Below are 23,503 nucleotides of genomic sequence, written 5' to 3'. Positions count from 1 at the left end.
CATAAAACAATTAACTTTCTTTCCTGATCGCTTGAGTACCTTAAGGAAAAATATGGGAAGATGAGCAGATTGATTAAGAGAAAATTCTGAGGCAACCTTGGGCATAAAGGAGGGATTTCTTCTACATGAAGCTCTTTCCTTCTGGTAAACTAATTATGGTGGTGTGAAGGAGATCATGCTAGCTCTATAACCTTCTGGCAGAGATGAGGCCTCCCTAAACCAAGGTCTTCCAGGACAGGAATTTCAATTCAGCAGAAGATGTTGAATCATAAGTGGACAAAATCAATGCCTCTATGTCCAAACTAACATCCCAAGGTGGAGAAGACTCCTTGATAGGAGGTCACAGGAGAATGTTCCTTGGAGAAGGGCTTTACAAACCTTTTGCATTGCCGATGATGAAGAATAGAATCCTTGATGAAAACTGAAGACAGTGGCTAAATGAACACTGACAGCAGAGTAACTGGAACTGAAGAAAAAAGTTGAGAGATAAACTAAGACTGGAGGAACTAGACTAGAGAAAGAATCTAATCTATCCTGATGAGCCCAAACTGATTTTTTTTTTTTTTGCACAGTAGGGTCTTTCTGAGCAGCTAAAAAAATTGGATCTCTCTGAAGTACAATCTGGATCTCTGGTTATCAAATGGGACTGAAGAAAAACAATCTGAGGGAATGGATGTCAATGTAATGCTTGGAGGACAGGTGGGCTAGTTTTTTGAGGTGAGGCCATAACAAGGGGGACTAAATTTTTATCAGCAAAAAGGGGACAATGAACATTACAAAAGCCTTACAAAGAGATGGCTTCTTAAAGCACTTTTGTCATTAATGGCGGGGGGGGGGGTACAGAAAAGTCCTTTAGAGACTGTTCCTGTAAAGGAAATGAGGCCAAAGTAGCAGCTGCATTTGGTGTTGGCCAGGGATGCAACCAGATCACATAAAAGTCTAGTCAGAGCAGTGAAAAATAATGTGAGCAATGAGGAAATGGATGACCATTCCTGAGGCATTATTATGGAGCTGCTGAGCCTATTTATTAGGTACATGGTTCATCCCATAATGTGCACTGCTACTACAAGGACATCACCCATTGCCACACCTCATGGCTTCTTGATATGTGGGGTAAAGACCAAGTTCCTCTCAATTTGCTGATTCATAAGACCACCGACATATTGTGTGCATGGAGATCCCACCCTGTTGAAGGCAATGCTTGGAAGGTCACCCTCATCTTGAGAATATTTCTGCCAAAATTGACTTGTTTGTTCCACATGCCCCAAACCATTCCCCCCTCAAAGTGGCCCCTACCCCAGGAAGGAGACATCTGGGATAACTGTGATCCTTGGAAGGGGGGAAAAAAGTCTTTCTGCTGGTAATATGGGGGGATTCCACTCCCCACTTTAAGTGTTGTCTGCAAACAGAGGAGAGGCAGCTTGGAGTGGTCAAAGAATTCAGGGATTGATACCACTGGACACTTAAAGAGTCCACTGAAGTCTTATAAATCCTTAAATAAGAGAGCTGTAGGGTGCAGGCCATCATCAGAGTGTTTTCAAAATGAGAAATACTGGTCGAGATGGAGAGAGAGAAGGGCTATCATTACAGAACGTAACATTGCAAGTCTTTCTTTTGAAAGCTTTAACGTGCACGAACTGTGTCCAGATGGCTCCCTATAAAGAATCGAGTTTGTGATGGTTCTAACTGAGATTGTTCCACATTTACAGAAATTCCCAAGGACAGACAAAAGTAAAACAAATAGTTAGTGGCTGATAAGAGGGACTCCCTTGTTGTAGTAGCCAGGAGCCAGTCATCCAGTTAAGAAAATGTGCATAACCCTCAAATGCAGGGTGGACTGCAACCACTGCCATGCACTCAAGTGAACACCTCGTGGGCTGCAGTAAACAAAAGTACAATACTCAGAATTGATGGCGATTGGCTCCTAACTGGAAGTGAAGATAACTTCTTGAGTTTTTGGTGATCTTCATGTGGAGTTAAGCCTCCTGAAGCTCTACAGAGCACATCCAGTCGCCTTTCTGTAAGGAGAGAAGAATGGTTTGCACCATGACTATCTGGACCTGTTTTTTTTTAATGTATTCATTTAGGCTGCTTTAGTTTAGGACTGGGCTGAGGTACTCAAATTTCTTGAGAACTGAAAGTGTCTTGAATACACTCAGGACCTTTTCTGGTCTGGTGGAACTACTTGGATTGCACTTTTTTTAGGAGTATTATGTAATCATCTTAGCTGCTGCCCTTTTTGATGGGGAAGAACAGGGATGACATTTTTGGGGTCATGGTGAATGGAATAACACACCTTCTGGATACTATGCTCTTCGCTCAGCCTAACCCCAATTCCCTCCAGAGATAAGCACTGGGCAACCTTTAACAAATGCTGAGGTTGCATCTTGGAGGATGAATGTCCGAATTCCTGGTTCTGAGGACCTCCACCGCCTCTGCCGCAGTGTTTGTTAAAGTGGCATCCTCCACCACAGCTGCCCTATTGTTAAAAGTAACTGAATTGAAAGCATGGAGAATTTTGAACCAGACAGCTTTAGACCCCTTTTGGTTCCTGAAAAAGGGCCTCTGGGGAGTCTTAAAGTGTGCCTCTAAGCAGATACCATCTTTTATTACCACTCACTATTAGAAAAGGTTCTCCTTGACTTAGGGTCCAAACACAGGTACCCATCTAAGGCAGCATTAACAAAGGGCACCTTGAAGTTGTCCACAAAGTTACCCAGCAAAGCCAGACATGGCATCTCATCATTATTCCAATGTCTGCTTCACTAGCAGTAGCCTCTTGGAGTGGTTAACATGGAGGCCACATGGGACTAAAGTGCTTTTTGAATGTCGGAAGTAGCAGACTTCCTCAGTCTATGGCCTGCATTGAAAGATATCTCTGAAATCTTGTCGTATATGTTAGATTAGATAATTTAATACTTGAGAGTTTAAATGTGCCCACAAAATAAGTTCAATTCCTCATGCAGTCCATCATCTTACACTCCTTGTTATGGAGATGGTCTGCTGGACTGTAATTAGACACTTCCTTCTTGGTGGTTGATGGCAAAATAATGGAGTCCACTACAGAATCCTTACTCCAATGTGTTTTTTCCTTTAGTGGGAAAGACTTTTGCCTGGATACTTTGGGATACTTTACACTGCACTGGACTCCTACCATGCTCTCTCTGCCACTTGGTCCATCACACAATCAGCAGAAAGGACCACCCAGGAGTAGATGGAGCAAATCTGAAAGCTTCAAAGAGAACTTCCACATAAATGGAGAGGGGTGGGGGTCAGTGAGCCAAGTATAACCTTTAATGCATTAATTATAAGATTTCACCTAATCTGGCAACCGCGGTGGTGGTGCTGCGGTAGCATTGTCGCCTCACAGTAAGACGCTGACCGGTTCGACTCTCAGCTAGAGCGTCTTCTGCGTGGAGACATGCGTGAATGAACGTACCTTCGTTGAAGGTTGTGCGTCAGGGCCGGCAACTCGGCACGTAAAAATCTACTGCCAATCATTAGCGGACCGGAGTTCCGCTGTGGCGACCCCTAACCAGGAAAAGCCGAAAGACACAACAACCTAACCAGGCATCTTCAGAATGGGGCTATGGACAGCCTTCCCCATCATCGAGGTCAGCATCAAGTGTGAGAGACTCTGTAGGGGAGTCTATGCACCTCCTCTTTCATGAATGCTTTTGTGGAAGCTCTGGAGGGAAATAATCTGAAGCACCTGATGGCTCATGATGACCCTCAGAGTTTGAAGGCTTAAGATATTCAGAAATGTCCCGCCACTGCAAAGGCTACGACGTAAAGGCTGCAGACTGTGCCTCTGTCATAAATAGACTATCATCCCCTCAATGGTCTTAAAGGAGGATACAGAATCAGTCACAGCATCATAGATCTTCAAGTCATCACAGTGTCAGCCTGAAAAGGCATGGACATTGATGGTGCCAAACACAAAGCTGCTCACAATGATGGACTGGACAGCTCCAGTGTCGAGATCAGAGCTGATTTATTATTTACTTATTTATTTATTGACATCTGATTACTGGGAAAGGTGAACTGGGTAGAAAACCATTTTCAGTTGAGGCTCGGGAAGAAAAGCTCCAAATTCCTACAAAACATTTTAAGAACAATAATTTTAAAATCTTCAAAAAATAAAAGAAAAATATCTGCAGTTTAAATAATTATGAGAAATTAATAATAATATAAAAAGAAGTTAATGTACTTCAAATAACGTTCCATCTGTGTTGTCCATTTTCACTCTTCCTCAACCTGTGGGTTTCTGATCCTACCCACGGATCTGACTTGGCCGCTTTACAAGCTTAGGACTCAAAGTTTGAGCTCTTCCACTCCATCTCATAATGCCTCATTCCCCCAGATTACCTCAAATTGAGTTTGTTGTTAACATATATGCAGGATATATATGTATGTATATCTATCTACATGTGTGTGTGTGTGTGTGTGTGTATATATAGATATAGATATATATATATATATATATATATATATATATACACACACACACACACACACACACACACACACACACATATATATAAATGGGTCTGCTTCACAGTATCAAAAGACTACAGCATCGAATCTCATTTTATCAAGACCAGGTCATCGAAACCACTGTATATCGAAAACGTACATTAGCGATTTCCACTTCATCTAATGTTTCCACCAAAAGTTCCAAATGAAGTCTGAGGTATGTACTTCTAAAACTTTATAAGATGTAACTTCCACAAACAGAATGGTATACTCAGTCACTGGTAAGACCAAAAAAAAATGGAGGAAGTTCCTGTAAACCATTTTGAGTTTAAAGAGGTAGTATTGAAAAACATGTAAGAAGATTTAGTAGCTAAGGATGATCGCTCTGCAGGTATAACAATTGTCCCTGTGTTTCAAAACAGTATGACACAAAGGCATTATTGATTTTCATCATTTTGAATGGAGATCGCGGTACGGTGGGGATCGGGAAATTTACCCTTATCCCTCTGTAGTGTGATCTCGGAGTTGGTATATAAAATCTACAAGGGGTGTGGGGGTGCGGGGGGAAGCAAAAGTGTTTAAAGAGGTATATTTTATGTTAAATTATGTTTGTAAGTTGAGGAAGTGCTGTGAGTGTAGTGTCCTGGTAGTGCTGGTGGAGATGTTCAGTGAAATGGAAATTGATAATGTGAGTTTTCTATATTTATTTATTTATTTTCACATTTAACTGGGTTAGTCCAAGTGGGCCCAGAGAGCTCTTTTTCAGTGGAGACCTGAGGAGAAAAGCTCCAGGAAAGTAATTAAAAAAATAAGAAAAACCTAACAATTCAAGTTTTAAGATACCCAACAGTACAAAAACAGAGAAAAATATACAACATGAATATATACAAGGCAAAAGTACAGTATTTTGAGAATGCAGTAACAATATGTTGAAAAATTTGGCTAGCACTAGTAGTTTAGTATTTATCTATGCATATATTTTTCTAGTATCTTGGATAAGGGGGATAATATGACAATAGGCCTGTAATCTGAGGGTTCTGCAGAATTTCCTACCTTGTGGAGGGGTATTATGAAGAATGTTTTCCAGACATCTGGTACTGTATAGATACAGGGTATGCTACGGATTCGGCTCCATGTTTGAGAAATAATGGAAGAAGTTTGTCGGCTGACGGGGAACAGGATTTCAGTTTGTTAAGAAGTGATCTGATGAAGTAAGTTGCTACGGGTGGTAGGGAGAACGAGGGAAGAGATGAGGTGGGAGGTAGATTCTTAATATCAAGAGTTTCTGGTTTAGTAAGCTTTTCTATCGTTTCGATGAACAAGTTAAGTAGGGTTACAGTTTCATTAGAAGGTTTGTTAGGGAAGGGGTTTGGTGAAAATGGGTATACAGTAGGCACGATGACCTGGTCTCGACAAAATGAGATTAAATGTTGTGGTCTTTGGATATTATGAAGTAGACCCATGTGTGTGTGTGTGTGTGTGTGTGTGTGTGTGTGTGTGTGTGTGTGTGTGTGTGTGTGTAAACACACACATATATATAACAAATTTAGAAATAATCAAGAAATAATCCTACATCCACCATTCAGAAAGAAAGGCTAGAGAGTGCACCATTCAGGGGCTCAAAACAGGAACTGTGGTTCCTAGCAGTATCTCCATCAGGTCTTTCATTACTATGGACAGGGGGACAGAGGGCAGGGAGGTTCAGGAAGAATGAAAATGGACAACACAGATGGAACGTTATGATAAGTACATAACTTCTTTATCTGATGTTGTCATTTTCATTTGTTCCTCAACCTGTGGGACAGAGTCCCCAGCTGCAACAACCTAGGGTGGCCTTCATGGAAGGATATTCTGGAGCACTGCACAGCCAAAAGCAGCCCTGGAGATAATGCCTACTTTACAATGTCAAATAAAGGTATGAGAATTTGACAAAGCGGCAGATGCACAAATATCAATTGACACACGAACAAAATGCTTGAGATGTCGCCATGGATCTCATAGAATGAGCTCTGACACGTCTAGATAAAGGAATCTCTTTAAAAAAAAAAAAAATATATATATATATATATATATATATATATAAATATATATATATAAATAAAGGAAATGCAATCTTGCAGCCATTTAGCCAGTGTGGGTATGGCAATTGCTGCCCCTTTTCTAACATCTGAGAAAGATATGAACAGTTGATCAGATTTCCTGAAAGATTTTGTCCTGTCCGGATAAAAACAGAACTGCCTATGAAAATCAAGGAGATGCAGTGTGTATTTTCCCTTGTTTTGAAAACTGGGAAAGAAAACCGGTATGTTAAAAGTTTAATACTGTTTTCTGTAGCAACTTTAGACAAGGATGGATGGTCTGCAAAGATACTCTGTATTTATGAAAAATCAAATAAGAGTTTTAGACGAGAGGGCTTGCAGTTCAGAAACTCTTTTTGTTGAAGTATTAGTTACTAAAAAGCTGTTTTTCAGGAAAGAAACTTTAAATCTACTAGATGGAGGTTCAAAAGGGAGGAGAACTAATACCTGTAAAATCAAAGTTAGGTCCCAGTGAGGAGTTGGATCTCTGACTGGGGGACGAAGTAAAAAGGTACCTCTGAGAAAAGCCTTGCATTGTTTTGATGAAGCTAAAGGGGAAAAATTCTCTCCAATGTGAAAATATGAAATAGCTACCAAGTGAACTTCCACTGTGGAATAGCTAGCTCCATTTTAGAAGAGGAAAGCCAGGAAATCCAATACTACTGAGACAGGAGCCATAAAAGGATCCATTAGCTTCTGTTGAGCCCAGATGGAGAATCTTTTTCATTTACTCTTATAGATTTTTCTGGCAGATGTTTTGTGGGAGGAAATCAGAATCTTCTGCACTGTGGATGAAAGCCTGGGTCACTGGAATTAGAGAAACCATGCGGTCAATCTTAGGAATTGAAGATCTAGTTGAGTCTGGCCTGAGGGATGGGATAGTAGATCTGGAAGTGGTTCCTGTGTCTAGGAAGGGCAAATCAGGTGAGACCAAAGGAATGTGAACAATAACTGGCGAGGCCAAAAGGAAGCAATGAGGATTCCTTTGCTCTTCAACCGCTGTGCTTTCTGAAGAAATTTGGGAATTGGGTAAAGGAGGGAATGCATGAAGTAGACCAGGGGGCCAAGCATGGACTAGAGCATCTCTTGGTGACGGTCTCTGAGGGGGGGGGGGGGAGTCAAGGCAAAGAACCTGCTGCATTTGTTGTTGAGGGGGGACACAAAGAGATTGTAGCAAGGTTGACCCCATTTGAGGAAGATCATGTTTGCCACTGACTGATTTAGAGACCACTCGTGAGGCATTAGTAAAACTCTGCAGAGCCTGTCTGCTAGAATGTTGTACTCCCCTGGAATGTGTATTGTAGTTAGAAAGTGGTTGGCAGATATCTCCCATTGCCACACTTTCGTTGGTTCTCGACACAGAGGGTAAGATCTGGTTCCTCCTTGCTTGTAGATGTACCACACTACGGACATGTCTGTCTGAATCGCAATAGTCCCTAGAGGGAGAAAGCTGTGTAGTACTTGCAAAGCTGGAAGGACCACTCTCATCTCTAGGACGATGAAATGCAAGTTGGACTCCTGAGAAGTCCATGTGCCTTGGACAGTCCCTCCCGGAAAATGCCCCACCCACCCCATATTTGAGGCATCCATGGTCAGAGTAGCATTTGGTGGGGGAAGAACAAAGGGGTGTCCTTGGCTGACTTCTGAGGAATGAAGTCGCCAAAAGAGAGAATTTTTGCATACATGTGACAGCTTGATCGGTTGGTTCAGTGGGTGATGGTGTAAAGACCTTTGAACTGATGACGTCCACTGTAGGTCTTTTATGCGCAAGCATGTTGTAGGTAATAGAGTTATTGTGGTAGCCATTGAGCCTAACACCCTGAACACTTACACTGCTGGAGGGTCCAGAATTGTAGGACCTGCAAGATATGCAGCCTCAGGGTTGAAATTCTGTCTGGAGGTAGGTAGGCCATAGTTTTGGTTGTGTCCAAACGTGCTCCAATAAAGTCTATCAGTTGAACAGGTAATAACTGTAATTTTGGCATGCTGATGGTTATGCCGAGAGTGGGAGCTACTTGCAACAGAGAGTCTCTGGCTTGGAAGAGTAGATGCCTGGTCAAAGTGATTAGCAGCCAATCATATAGATAAGGAAACATGTGGAATCCCTGCAGTCTAAAATGAGCTGTAACTACCACCATGCATTTGGTGAACATCCTGGGAGCTGCAGAGAGACCAAATGGGTGCACTCTGAATTGGTAATGGCTGGCTCCCAGCCTGAAGTGAAGAGACCGTCTGGGGTGCCTGTCCATTTTCACATGGTAGTACGCATCCTTCAGGTCTGTCGAACACATCCAGTCATCCATCTTCTGAAGATGTAAGATGGATTGGATCGTGACCATCCTGAACTTCAAGTTCTTCACTGATTTGTTCAGAGATATTAGATCCAAAATTGGCCTTAGGTCCCCTGTCTTCTTTGGTACTAAAAAGAACCTTGAGTAAATGTGCAGTCCGACTTGGTCGGCTGGGACCTCCTGGATGACTCTTATGGAGCAGCTTTGCAATTTCTACAGCTGCAGCCTCCCTCTGATTGGGAGGCACATTGCGGAGGTAAGTCTTTGGTTTTGGGAGATATAAAAAGGGAATGGAGTATCCTCTGGATATGATCCTTTGCAACCATCAAGCAATCCCCGACTGCCTGCAGAGAAGGACAACCTTTCAGAGGTGCTGAAAGGGTCTGCCTGAAAAGGAATCTCAAGACCGTTGATTTTGCGGACCCCCTCTGCCCCAGCGGTGGCGTCTATCAGTATAACTGTTTCCCCCTCTGTCCCTGGGGAAAAAGTCTCCCTGAGATTTCTGAAACGGACACTGAGACTTTTTAAACCACAGTTTTTTACCAGCACGATAATTCCTGGAGAAGCTTTGTGGTATAAAAAGACGGATTCCGACGGCAGAAAAGGTCTTTCCATCTTTCTCACCACAAGAGAGCATCTCTCTTAGACTGTTGAACCAAACAATGATGAACCAACAAAGGGTGCATTGACAAATGATGCCTTGAAAGCTTCCCAAAAGTCACACAACCGCATCCAGGCATGGTGCATAGTGGCAATGCCAGAACTGTTGGCTCTTGAGGTGCCTTTTGCAGCATGGGAAATCAACCTCATGGACGACTTGGATATCGACTGAAGAGTGGCCATTCTGGAGGAAAAGTTCTGGTGTTCTTCATCAGACATGAACTCAGGGACTGAGTTAGAAAGTTCCTTGATTAAGTCCCTTTGTAGCCTGGTAAAGTGAGATAAGTTGTTTAGCGCGCGCTCACAGAACAAATGTGGCCGAAGCATAAACCCTCTTTTAGAGGGATGGACAATAGAGGTTTCCTGAGCTAGCTCCTTTCTGGTGGCTGCCGCAACAACCCTGCCATCTACCGGGATCCCTTTGGTCCAGTGCAATCTGTCTATGGGGGCACCAAGTATCTTATCTGCCCATTTGGGTATGGCCTCTACAGTGTCCAGTTCCTTCCATGCCCTATAATCAATACATGGATCTGCAGGGGGACACCCAGGATTGTAGACTGACTGATGCCAAAATCCTCCAAAAGCACCATCTCCTCTGGGTTAGGGTTTTGTGAGGACTATCCACCTTTTTGATGGAGGATCCCTAGGATACCTGCAAATAAGAAATAGGTAGAAATCTAGGAGATCCTTAACCCTTCCTCGAACTCAGTGTTAGTAGTGGCTGATTCCTGAGGAGAATCTAAGTGTCTCCGTTTACACTTCTTTTTGCGGGGGACCTCTCCAGTGGGATGCTCCGGGGAGATAGAAGAAATTTGAGGCCCCACAGTTGAAAAAGGTTGGAGGCTTTCTAGGACTGGCTGCCCCAATGGTAGACGTGATGTCTCAGTCACAGATTCCATGGAGTTTGGGATCTGATATGACAGTGGGAGAAACGGGAGTCCCCTAGGGTGGGGAGAGGACCCTCTCCACCACCTCAAAGGCAGATGAACTAATATGACCCGAGAGTCTTCCTTCCAGAGCCGAAGCTACTGCAGCAGACTTCTCTGGAGCCCCCACAATCCTCCACTCCGAAGGGGAGTCAGCTGTGAGCTGTCGAACACCAAGGCTCCAAGGGGAAGCAACAGCTCCAAAAATTTTGGAGTTGAAGTACGACCCCAGACATCACGACCAGACTCCACATCTAAGCTTCGGCTGTGAGATTCACTGGACCCCAAACGCTGTCGGAACCGAGCGCTTCAGAGAGGTGGTCAGACTCTATGTAAGAACTACTACTGGATCCAATGTCTCGGTTCTCTAGGCCATCAGATCTGATGACTCCGAAGCAGGAGGTCGGTTCAGAGAAGGAGCTACAGGACAGAAGGGAGAAGGTCTGCTCATGGATCTGGAAGGGAACGGAGATTGCAAAACTCCCATCTGGATCTGTGTCTTGAGAAATTGTCTCATCAGTCTATCCACCTCATGCTCAGACAAGCTCTGAGAAGACATGACAGAAGAGGAAGCTGATGGTGGCCTGGACTCTTTTCTGGGAGAAGACTCTTTGAGAGGAGACGTCTGTGCTGAGACACCCGGCCCAGAAGTGACAGGAGGAGCACGGGGAACTGAAGGAAAAGAGACCAAGACTAAGATCTGAATGTCTTGGATCCATGGTTTTTGCTGTCTTTTTTGGCAGTCCGGAGGAGGACCTCTCTGGGGCAACGTTTCCTATGTTCTCTGGCCTCCTTATATTTCTTTACGGGAGTTTGAGCCCCTGAAGTAGAAGGTAGAGAAGGAGCAGGAGAAGGAAGCAAGCAAGCCCTTTAAAATGAGCTTGTTCCTACAGTCCACCAGCAACCGCAGATTAAACCCCTCAAAAATGCCACAAGAACTGTCTAGGTACACTGAGCCTAGACAGTAACCGCACTCTCTGTGGGCATCAGATAAGGGAATCCTGTGCCCACAGGAAGTGCATTTTTTAAAACCCAATGGTTTATCGGGCTTATCAGCCATAATAAACAAAAAAGAAATCTACCTACTCTTAGGACAGAAAGGAGGAGGAGGAGAAAAGGACCAGATGGAAGAAACCCACAAGAAAGTCTAACTAGCCCCAAAACTTTTTTTTTGGTATGTATAAACTAAGATCTAAGAGGTAAAAATGGGAGGAAAGGATAGAAAAAGGGTCAAAAGTTCTCGGCTTAAGGCCAACTTATGACTTAATGAAAAACGTTTCACAGAAGCTCTCAGAGCAGCAAAACCTTGATGCTTTTCGGATGAGCAGCAAACGAGATCGGAGGTAATCTGGGGGAATGAGGCATTATAGGGTGGAGAAGAGGAGCCTGAGCTTCAAATCCTAAGCTTGTAAAATGGCTGAGTCAGATCTAAAACCCACAGGTTGGGAAAAGAATGAAAATGGCATCAGATCATTAGTTAAGAATAGATACTAGTTAAATGACAACCATTTAATATTTATACAAAATGTAGACAGTTTGTAGAGAAACTAAAGGCAAGTTAGTCTAATATAAACAGAAACTGCAATATGAAGTGAGGGAAAAACAGACTTACTGCATATTTAGAGAGAAAGTCAGGGAAGAGAAGTAAGGAAGTAAGTGAGAAGGGACAGTAAGGAAGTCTAAGGAATGAAAAGGTACTGGTTCATATTTAGGATATAGTTTATCCTGGTTTTGAGCAAGAAAAGAGCCATATATTAACTAGGAAGTCTTTTAGAGTGGTTTTGAAAAATGGAAGGGAATACTGACCTGATGGGAAAAAGGTAAGGAGTTCCAGGCCTTAGCAACCTTGTATGAGTATACAGACAATGCCCAACAGATTTCATAGGTTTGTAGGCAGATGGGAGTTTTTGGTCATGGATCACAATAACTGACTGGGAACATAGTTGTGCAGAATGTTTTTTTTTTTGTGTTGGGACAGGCAGATGGATGCTGGATAATTTGATAGGTGGTAAGAAGCTGTGTAAATGTTAGTTGATGAGGCGGTTCTAACCGACTTGGGCTTTTTAGTGCAATACAGTTGGCAGGTTCTGAAAGAGGATATTGGCTACAAATGTATTATAGTATTGTTCAAGTTTTAATTTTTGTGAAGCCTGGAGGTTAGTAAGGACGGGAATGCCATAAAGCGTGGGGAGATGAGTTTTTGGCTCTGTAAAGCATCCCTAGTTTTGATGAGTTTTTCTTAAGAAATTCTGTATATGCAGGTCGAATGTAAGCTCATCATCCACTAGCACCTCTAATAATTTACTATGAGAAGTGACTTTAATGGTTGTATTATCAAGACAGAGGACTTCAAATTTGTTTCGTTTTTTTTTTTTCATGAGAGGGATTTGGGGAAAAAAGTAGCAGTTTGGTCTTTTTTGGACTAAGCATGAGTTGTGAGATATGAAGCCATGTTTCAGTGGATGTTACAGCTTCCTGAGTAAATTCTTGGGAGTGTATCATGTTGTCAGATGTGCAAATGAGAGTGGAATCATCTGAGTACTGGATTAAGGTGGCATGTTGTGTGGATGTGTAGTGGGTGTTGATAAAAAAAGTTAAAGAGGACAGGACCAAGGATAGAGCCTCATCTCATACGTTGATTAGCTTGGCACCAAATGGGTCAGTGCCAAAGGCAGTCCAAAGCATCGAAAGGCCAGCACTGATACCTAATGCACTCGGATGGAATCACAGTCAAATTCATTGGAGACTTTGGAGTTAGTACTAACAGCTCTGATCTCGCCGGTGCAGAAGGCAAATGATCCTGGAATGACAACAACTCTGATGCCTTCAGTACAGATACTCATGTGTGAGAAAGAGCTTCTCTCAGAAGAGACAAAAGGCCAAGCTGATCCAGCCTAGAAACTAAGAGGATACATGGGGTGATACCCATATCAATTTGCACTTCAATAATGGCTCTCATCATCCTATCCCAGTCAAAGTCAGAAAAATTGCAAGCAGACCCTGTACACCTTAATGAAGGAGTAAAGTGCAGTCGGAATGGAAGAAACTTCAGTTCCTGCTCAGATGAACAGCCGCTGGCTGACCTTCTAGGCAAATGCTAAGGAATGACAATAGGTGTAGTGCAGAAGGACCTGGCACTGGAAAACACACATCTCCGAGGTGGTCAGAGCCAAGGCCTCTTTAGAATGGTCAAAGAGAGAAGACCCAGGTAGGATGTCCTCTTCTCTACTCTGTTTTCTTTCCTGTCTCTCTCTCCTTGGCTCTGTCCTTTTCCTTGTGTGTACCATGTGAAGAAGATGGAAGATTTTTCAGGATTAACTTACTCCTGCATTCTTGAAGAGAATCGGGCCCAAGCCCTTGCAAATATCAAAAGTGGATGGCAGATGTTGTGGTCCCAGACATTCTACACACAACTTGTGGGTCTTTTGGCGTAGAATTTTGTACTTGCATCAGAATCATTTCTTGAAGCCCTTGTCCAAGTTAAGAAAGACACTATTCAATGCTACAGGGCAAAGCATCACAGCAATAAACATCAGCAATTAGTAATAGCAGAACTGCTACAGCAACTATAGCACAACTATACTATAACTACTACAAGAATAGTTAGAGTTGAGAGACGTCACTAGGTTCTGGAGTGAAAGCTACCATCTGTCCCCTCTTTCTGCAGGACAGTTCTTACTTGGGCAGTTGTGTCCAAAGGGGGAAAAAAATTGAAAAAAAATGGCAAATGTCCAAAGATTTTAGGACAAAAATATTTCCAATGTTTTCTTTAATAGTTGCATAAAGAACTATTTTACATACGATGCCAATCCACAAGGGGGGATCCACCTTGGATCCCGGGAACTACCGCCTCATCAGTCTGACAAGCCAGATCTGATCTGCAAGGCCATGGAACGTATTATCATGGAACTTATAAACAAAGACATTGGCAACCTTCAAACACTGGACACCACCCAGTTTGGGTTCGTGAAGGGCTGATCTTGTCTTCTGGACCTGACTGAATTCTTTGAATCAGTATCCAGAGCCATGGACGAGGGTAAGGTGGTCCACACAGCCTATCTGGACCTCGCCAAGGCCTTTGACACCATCCCCACTCTGGAATCATAGATAGACTTACTAAGCTGAGCATTAATCCCTACGTCACACAATGGGTTGCCAACTGGCTTACCGACAGAACCCATACTGTAAAAGTAGCTGACTCCAAATCCAGCTCCAAACAAGTGACAAGTGGAGTACCTCAGGGTTCAGTCCTGGCACTGCTCTTGTTTGGCATCTACTTCTCTGAAGTACAGGCCAACACTAAGGAGACTCCTGCTAACAAAGTTTGCAGATTACTGCACACTGGGAGCCATTATTGAATCCCCAAATTATGTGGATAATCTACAAAAGGACCTTACAGAAACAGATGCTTGGTGCCAGAGCCATGGGCTCAAGCTCAATGCCAAGAAATGTATAGCTCTCCCCTTTGGGAAAAAAAACATGTACCCGTGAATTACCACATAGGTGGCAGTACACTAAACACCGAAAGTGTGATAAGAGACTTAGGGACACAGGTGAATAGTGGTCTCACCTTTGATAACTACATCACCACAACAGTCAGGAAATCCTTCTATGTGGCACACCTCATCACTAAGGGCTTTTCATTCAGAAAAAAGGAGGTCATTGTCCCACTGTACTCATCCCTCATTAGACCCATTATAGAATACAACGCCCCGTTTGGTATGTACCTCTCTAGACATCTGCAACAACTGGAAAGGCCGCAGAAATACCTCACTAAAAGAATCAGAGGCCTAAAGTAGATGCCCTAGCTGACCGCCTTAAAAAACTCCAGCTATACTCTGTCGCATATCATCTGCTCAGAGGTGATCTCTGCTTAACATACAAGGCCATGTCAAACCCAGAGCTGTTGGACATGCTACACTAAAAAAATCCCAATCCCTCAGAGCCACATGCTCCAGGAATCTAAACCTTGTCATCACAATAAACAAAACATGCTAGAGGGATAGGTTCCTGACCCAGAGACTCCCCAGACTCTGGAATAGACTGCCCATACATGTCAAGCAGAGTGCCTCTTTGGCCCTCTTCAAAAGGAACCTTGACGATTGGATGGGAGAAAGGAAATTCACCCCGAAGATCACGTCAGTCGCTCTGCTAGACAGGGGTCCAGGGAAGTAAATAGTGTGGGAAGAAATAGCCAGGTAATTGTTATGGCTAGGCTTGTATAGGCCCTAGGGCCGATAGCCTAGTACCAACCTATGAAACACCTACATGCTATGTGAAGCAACATAAACAATTGAAACACTTCAAGAATAAGCTTTTATTTTGGCAAAAAAAGTGAAGATCTGTCCTTTGCATTGGCTGTGGGTATTGTCTGTCCTGCAAAATTTCAGATTTCTACAAAACAATGTCCCACTTTGAGCATTTAAAAAGGTAACAACCCTACCAGGAACAGATTTTTTTTTAACTAAGGAAAGGGGAAATAAAGGGTGTTGTACTAAAAAAATGTTGCTGTCTTTCGGCTTTTCCCAGTTACGGGTCGCCACAGCGGAACTCCGGTCCGCTAATGATTGGCAGTAGATTTTCACGAACGCCGAAAGAAATACCTACCAAAAATGTGTGCCTCGGAAGAAAGAGAAGGCATTTTCTGGTTCACTTGTAGATGTGCCCAGTTTACAGTAGAGGCAAACAAGATCTGAGGATGCAGTGGGGACAGGTGCACTGTGGGAGTAGGGAAGAAGCTCGAGAGTTTGCAGGTGAGTCATTTTGCTGACTTTGAACTACCATGCGCCTAAATCCCAATAGTCTAAGTGCACAGAAAGGATAATGTAAACTTCAGAAATAAACTTCAACTGATAAACATATCACATATTCAAATTATATAACGTTTATTATGCACTAAAATAAATCTTACTATCACAGAGGGCAAGTAACATGACATTAAAACTTTATTCAGAGTGAAACGCTATACAATGGCCAATGAAGTAATGTTCTCTTGGAGAATAGGTAGTGTGGTTAAATGATATAAAACTTAAAAGTGCAACATATATAGCAAAAAAACTTGCATACATTTCCAGTACTTAAATTAAATGCACTTACAAGATATTCACGCTGTGAATGCAGTTATACCATAGCAAAATGATGGCTCCAAAGTTTCCAGTCTTATGATGGCTTCAAAGTATCCAATCTTTTTGGTCTGATATACAAAGTATCCACACTGAAGATGTAGTAGCTGCTATGTGACTGTGATGAACTGTGATAACAGCTTAACCAGTCTAACAGATCAAATAAAAGCTTCTAGCTTTAATGGCAGTTAAAATCCTTTTAGTGCAGGAAAAGTTAAAATCTTCATGTCAAGTTAAAATCTTGATGTAGAATAAAACAGTCCCTATGTATTCCAAACGATAAGCGCTTTTGGTATCTTCTTCAGATCGTAGAGATTGGGACTGGAAGTTCCTTTTTATAGTGTTTGCTTCCTTTACTGTTGAGACAATCATTCAATCATCACACTGTCAATCAGCTGTTTAAACGCACCAATCCTCTTTCCTCTCAGCTGGGGGTGTTCCATTTCCTATACCTTTTGCTTTTGAGGGATGTGACCACTCATGAATTATTAAGCCAGACACACCTCCATGTTAGCTGATAGTTGGTCTTCTAGCTTTTAGTATAGGTTTCAGTGGAATGATGTTATTCAAGCCTGGCTCAATATCAGCACGGAGGTTCACAATCCACTTACTCTTCCTGCATTCAGTAATACTTTCAATGTCGCCTTTCCTTATTCCACTATATACATTCTCTATCACCTTATAAGTGAAAGAATGACCGACATTTCTTTCAGCATGCATTGCTAAAGCATTATGTGGATCTTTATTGGTAATGTCTCTTTGATGTCTCAAAATGCGATTTTTAAACATCTGATTAGTTTTTCCTACATAGAATGCAGGGCATAGTTTACAGGTAGCCATGTACACCACATTGGGGGTTATACAAGTGGCTTCGACATTAAAGGTGTATTTCTTCTTTGTCCTTGGATGTTCAAATTCGTTATTACAGTCAATCAGTGGGCATGCTGTGCAGTGACCACACTTGAATGTGCCTTTATGTCCAACGATTTTATGTTTGCTAAACCCATCCTTTGTGCAAAGTAACCTCTTTAAATTTTTCTTATTCTTGTAGCCAAAGCATGGTGTTTCACCTACAATGTCTTTTAGCTTGGCATCCTGGGTGAGGATTGGCCAAAACTGCCTTATTATAGATTTAACTTGTGTGTTGTCTGTGCTGCAAGTTAACATTACTCTGGTGGTTCTGTCTTCTGTCTTGTTTTTCTTTGGGATAACTTCTTGAACATTCACATCTTTTTCATTATAGCCTCTCTTTATTAGGTTTTGTTGTAGAAACAAAATTTCCTTTTCTCTTGTCTCATATTTGCGATATCTTTTATGTATTCTTTGTGTTTCATTTCACATATTTTTAGTCACATGTTTAGGATGCATGCTGCTTTTCAACAAGTAATGATTTTTCCATGTATTTTTTCGGTGTACTTCGGTTTCCAACATGTTTTCGTTAAGAATAACATTCACATTCAAAAATGCAACTTGATTATGAGAGTGTTCTGCTGTAAAGCTTAGAAAAGTAGTAGTCCTATTTAGATATTGATGGAATGATTCAAATTGTGGTACGGTTCCTTCCCATAAAATAAAAAGATCATCCACAAATCGACCATAAAATTTGATGCATTCATACCATGGATCATTTGAGTTCAATACATGCTCCAATTCCCAGTATACAAGCACAAGATTTGAATAGCTGTTCGCACAAGGGGTGCTCATGGCTACCCCCCATTTTTGCCAATAGATCGATGTACCATACACAAAATAATTATTTTCCAGTATTAAATCTAATAAAGCACAAATCCTACTGGTTTCATTAACAGTTTTTTTGTGGCTTAAGATCTTTCTTACAGCTTCTACGCCTGCTTCGTTGGGAATGGAAGTGAATAAACTATTCACATCCAGGGTGGTCACAAGTAGGTGGTCATAATCCGTAATATTATTCATGGTTTGATTTATCTTTCTTAAGAAGTCATCAGTATCCTGCAGAACTGTATCAAAATATTTTAAAATAGTTCTCAATTCTTTCTCCACAAATAGTGACGTTGTTTGTCACCCACCCTTGTCCTGCTACTATAGGCCGTAGTGGAGGGTTATGAAGGTCCTTATGAATCTTAGGAAGTCCATTAATATTCGGAACAGTGGGTTTTGTGATGTTCAAAAAATTGTAAAGGTCCAGATCTACTTGGCCTTCAGTCAACATATCCTGAAGTAAGGAAGACACTTTTTGTATAGTTCGATTTAACTGGATTGGTGTAACTCTATGGTATGTTTTTTCATCTTGTAACATGGTGGTCATTTTCTTCTTATACCAATTAGTATCCATAACCACTAACCCTTTGTCTGCTGGTTTGATTACCACATTCTCATTTTGTTGTAGGTTGCATAGGGCTTGTCTTTCTTCATGTGTAATGTTTCTATAATGTTTAGTATGCGTGTCCATTCTTAATTTCTCCACTGCATTATTACACAGCCGCATGAATAGTTCCACAGCAGGATGGGCTACAGGTACAAATGTACTTGGTTTCCTTAAGGTTCTAACTTGTTCTGTGTTTGCGCCATAAATATTTCTTAATGTCACATTACGTCCAAAATGCTTTATGTCTATAACAGATTCATTCAGATCGGATCTTAAAGAGGGTATGAAAGTTAACCCCTTCTGTAAAATAGAAGTTTCTGCTTGGGTCAATTCATATTGAGAAATATTCACCACTACAGAACTGTTTAATTCAGTATTTTCTTTCTTTTTCTGTCTTGACTGTGAGTTCGTGGGTTCTTGTAACTGCTTTGATTCAGAAAAAACAGAAGTTGTGTGGTGATGGGGAGAAATGTACTCCCTTTCTTAGGAATGGTTCCTGTTTCTGAGGATGTTTCAACAATCCTATCTGCCGTAGTGGCCACAGGTGTCCCTGTAATATTGGTAGATGTATTCAATGTGCCAGATGTTTGCTCCACAGTCCCAGTATAGTTTCTAGACACAGATGTGTCATTCCTAATGGATGCAGGATGTCTGGTGCTAGGGTTAAAGTGATTTATAGTAGATCTTATTTCCTCCCTGGGCCATTCAAAGATCCGCCCTTGTTTGAAATCATTAATGTATCTATTTATTTTTTTTTATTTTCTGATCTTTTATTTTTGATTCATACACAAATTATATACCGTTTATTATGTACTAAAATAAATCTTACTATCACAGAGGGCAAGCAAGTAACATGACATTAAAACTTGTGTTATGCTGCCATCTAGTGACCATATACAAGTAAACTGCAATTGCATTCACATACCAAAACATAAATCGGAGCTAAATATGTTCCTTCAGACCCACTTGAACTAATGCTCCCACATTAATAATCCATATGTTCTTTTTTGCTCAATAGCCTCTGCAGCATTTATTTTTTAAAGCTAAAATGATTAAGGTCATATCATCTTTACTTTGTATTTAAAGGGTTGACGGTGGTTACAATTTACACAAAACACTTGGGGGGCTGCTTGTGGTAAAACCGCATTTCTAGACTAAAACTACATTTAAAGACTATTTGTGCTGGAGTTTTCTTCTTTTCATACATGCATATATATATATATATATATATATATATATATATATATATATATATATATATATTCAGAAAATGAGAGCGTGGACTTGCTTAATAGATCATTTTTGAGTATGAGTTGTACATAGTTTCCCAATGGACTCTGGATTAGTCACAAGCCAGAATGACCAAACAAAGCCAGCTATGGATAAACCTGCACTATCTGGAAGTCACTCAGGTAGTATAGAGGGATAACAGCCTGATTTTGGCCAAGTTGACCAGGGTTCAATTTGCGGATTGAGCAAATGACAACAACTGGAGATGGGAGTGCCCCTTCTGGGTGAGAGAATGTTCATCAGTGATGCTCCCTTAAGGGAGGCATGGCTGAAAGAGGGAAGCTGCCCTTGGACATAAATGATGAGTGTAGGAAGTAGGAAAGCAAGAGGGAAGGGTATACATACCAGAGTAAAACAGGGAGTTGTCGAGGTAGAAGCTAAACTGGCAGACCCATAGTGGACATGGGGCACTGGGGAGCCAGCCTGGTTAAATGGTGTCCCATGGATGACTGATAAAAATTAAAAAAAAAAAAGAAAAAATCCTGCACTCCCAAATCTGGTCAAGACATGTTACAATTAGGCGATTACATTACATACAAATAAATGTTTTACCTTTCTATGTAATTATATTGTGTGGTACAACTTTATTTCCTCCCTCCCTCACTCTCTCTCTCTATGATGCAGGTCTTCAGAAATGGCTTAGAGATGCTCTTCTTATGCATGCATCCATACATGTAACAAAACTTGGGCAAAAGTACATCAGTTTAAAGCACCTGCTGTAGCTTTAAAGGCATTACTTTTTTGCCATGTATAAATTGCAGCGTAGACATTTGCACTAATTTGATAAAACACTGTCTGCAGCTAATACTAATAACAATAATAATAATTATACAATCACCTACCACAAAACTCTAACTTTTAAAATATTAGCAGTAGGGATAAGGGGAAAAGGGCAGACAGATTTTTTTTTTTAATATTTTGACAGCTGCTCTGAAATACAGATTATTGAGCCTATTTAACCTCTTTATGTGAGTTATACAGAATTTTGCAGTCAGATTTCTTCTGATGGATAATGACTGATATACAATGAGCATGTATTTGCTGAACAGCCAATCATTACTGAAGTTTCTTTGAACATTAATCTTACACTGTGTGTGTAAATAAATGCAAATGTTATATATCTATATTATACACACACACAAACACTATATAAACAGATGCATGGGTGTCTAACCCTATCTATGTATTTTACGGGTCTATATTACGTAGTCGAAGGAACTGCTGAATATCCTTTCATCGACACATGTCTTGAACGTACAGTTAAGTGAACAGCCACATCATCGATTGATCTGCCCTCTTCCACTCTGTAGTGCAATCTCGGAGTTGGTAAATTCAGTAAGGGGAGTGGGGGTTGTGGGTGGCAAAGTTCACCACTTCATAATGTTTGTGATATTATGTCATGCGTAGCTGGCCTACTATTTTTTTTTTCCTTGGAAAAAAATGGATGATGTGGCCGTTCACTTAACTGTAGGTTCGACACATGTGTCGATGTCGTTTTTAGTTCCTTCGACTAAGTAACATAGACCCTACTTTACAGCTGCCAAGGCAAAAATCATGTAGACTCTTAATTTCCATGCTTGCAGCAAAAGGTTCTGTTATTAGACATCATAAAACACTAAACTAATAGAAATCTTAAACAAGAAATAATTCACTCTAAATAAATAAAGCACAGGATGCTTTAAACTGCTGCTACTTTCTGTCTACAGCAGAAGTAATGTAGGCAACCTCAATGGAGGTAAAAACTGAGGAGATGGGCTACAGTGCAGCTACCCCTTCCCCACCTTGTGTCAGAAGGTCACCTGACTTCAACTTACTGCTTTGTCAGTTAACTACTGAACTTTTGTTCGGTACAGCACCTGTTTTATGAATGCTCCACATAGTCGCTTGATAAGAAATACTTAAAAAGTGCAGTACCCTCAAGTAAATGACCACAGATGCATCTCCAACCTAGCAGTATAGCATTTTATTTAAAGAACATGTCCAAAATACCATATTTGAGAACACATCAGGAAAAATGGCAGCATCTCTTTAAAAATGCCAAAGTGAAGCACAGGACTCGTATTAATGAATGCTCACCAATGGTACTTACCTGGTCGGGCAGCAATTAAATGACTTGTTCTGTTTGGATCATCTGGCTTTAAGATCAGATTTCTGTTCACTTTTGCACCAAGGGTTGTAGCATGATAATATTCCCTTGTCCTTTCAATGGGGTAATTTGTAGGGTATAAACCACTAAATACTAACGTTAAACCTTCCAAAACTTTGCTTTTCAGTTCTGGGACAATTCTCCTTAGATCAGGCACTTCATAAATCTCCTTGCTAATGTATTTTTCATACTGTGTATAGTATTCTCCATGTATCCTAACTAAAATCTCCTCCAAGTAAATTAAATGATCATCTTCATCAGCATCATCTTCAGCTTCCTCTTCTTCCACACTTTGGTCTAAAGACTCCCCCATTGTTACCCCAGACTGCTCACTATTCTGAGATTCAGTCTCTGCTTCCTTCTTATCAGAGCATCCATTCCCCAAATCATGAAGCCCATCCTGTTCGTTAACAGACTGAGCCCTGTTAGGCTTGTCTTCTGAGTCAGTCTCAGGACCATGGTCCCCAGAATGGTTTATCCTGTCTTCCTTTTCTTCTTGGATTTCTGTACTGCTCACTTCTTGGACAGCACCATCGTTTGTTGGGTTTGTAGACCTCTTCCAGCTCCTCTTTTCTCCATTTTCACTGTCAGAATCAGAAGAAGGCAAGGTAGCTTTTCCTCCAACTGATTCATTATCACTATCACTGGACAAATCAAAATCCATGTCTGTTTTGCTACTTTTATCCTTGGCAGGTTCTACAGTTTTACTTTGTAATGTCCTGCTATCTTGATCTACAGAAGGTGAGGTTACCCTTACATTCACTGGATTTTGTATTTTGACAGTGTCCGTACTGAGGGAACTGGTTTCATTTACAGTTAATATTTTGTCTGCATTATCACTAAGTTTGATGTCAGATTTTGATTCTACATCATCAGCTGTGGTGCCATTTTGTTCCTCTGTAGGCGTTTCAATTCCATTGCTCTGTTCTTCGACAGGTATTCTTTTGGATTCTTCAGAAACCCTAGAGGCAGCGACTGCTGGATCTGGCAACTCCGATGACTTGGAAGAATGGTTAACTGTAAACAAGGAGATAAAAAAATGAGTTTCAAATCAACTAATTAATTTTTATTGCTAGTCATGTCACAAATATTCTGAAACATAAGCAGACTTTCACTCAAAGGTCTACCATCAGTGACCCCAACTACAATGTCAGGGCAAATCACCATTAA

General features: G+C 41.3%; 1 protein-coding gene across 3 annotated transcripts in view; it reads right to left on the bottom strand.

Annotated features, from left to right (window-relative positions):
- CTDP1 (CTD phosphatase subunit 1) overlaps nt 1-23,503 on the bottom strand; it is a 2,700,378-nt gene that overhangs the window by 1,038,538 nt on the left and 1,638,337 nt on the right. For all 3 annotated transcript variants that reach the window (XM_044066995.1, XM_044066996.1, XM_044066997.1), the window contains one exon: nt 22,277-23,350. In XM_044066995.1, coding sequence (XP_043922930.1) covers nt 22,277-23,350 — 1,074 coding nt within the window. The remainder of the gene's footprint in view (nt 1-22,276; nt 23,351-23,503) is intronic.

The sequence above is a fragment of the Protopterus annectens genome, chromosome 3.part1 (genome assembly GCF_019279795.1).
Source record: "Protopterus annectens isolate FY-2018-M chromosome 3.part1, PAN1.0, whole genome shotgun sequence".
Classification (NCBI taxonomy): Eukaryota; Metazoa; Chordata; order Ceratodontiformes; family Protopteridae; genus Protopterus; species Protopterus annectens.
The sequence above is the reverse complement of the archived record's forward strand: the minus strand, read 5'-3'. Positions and strand labels throughout refer to the sequence as shown.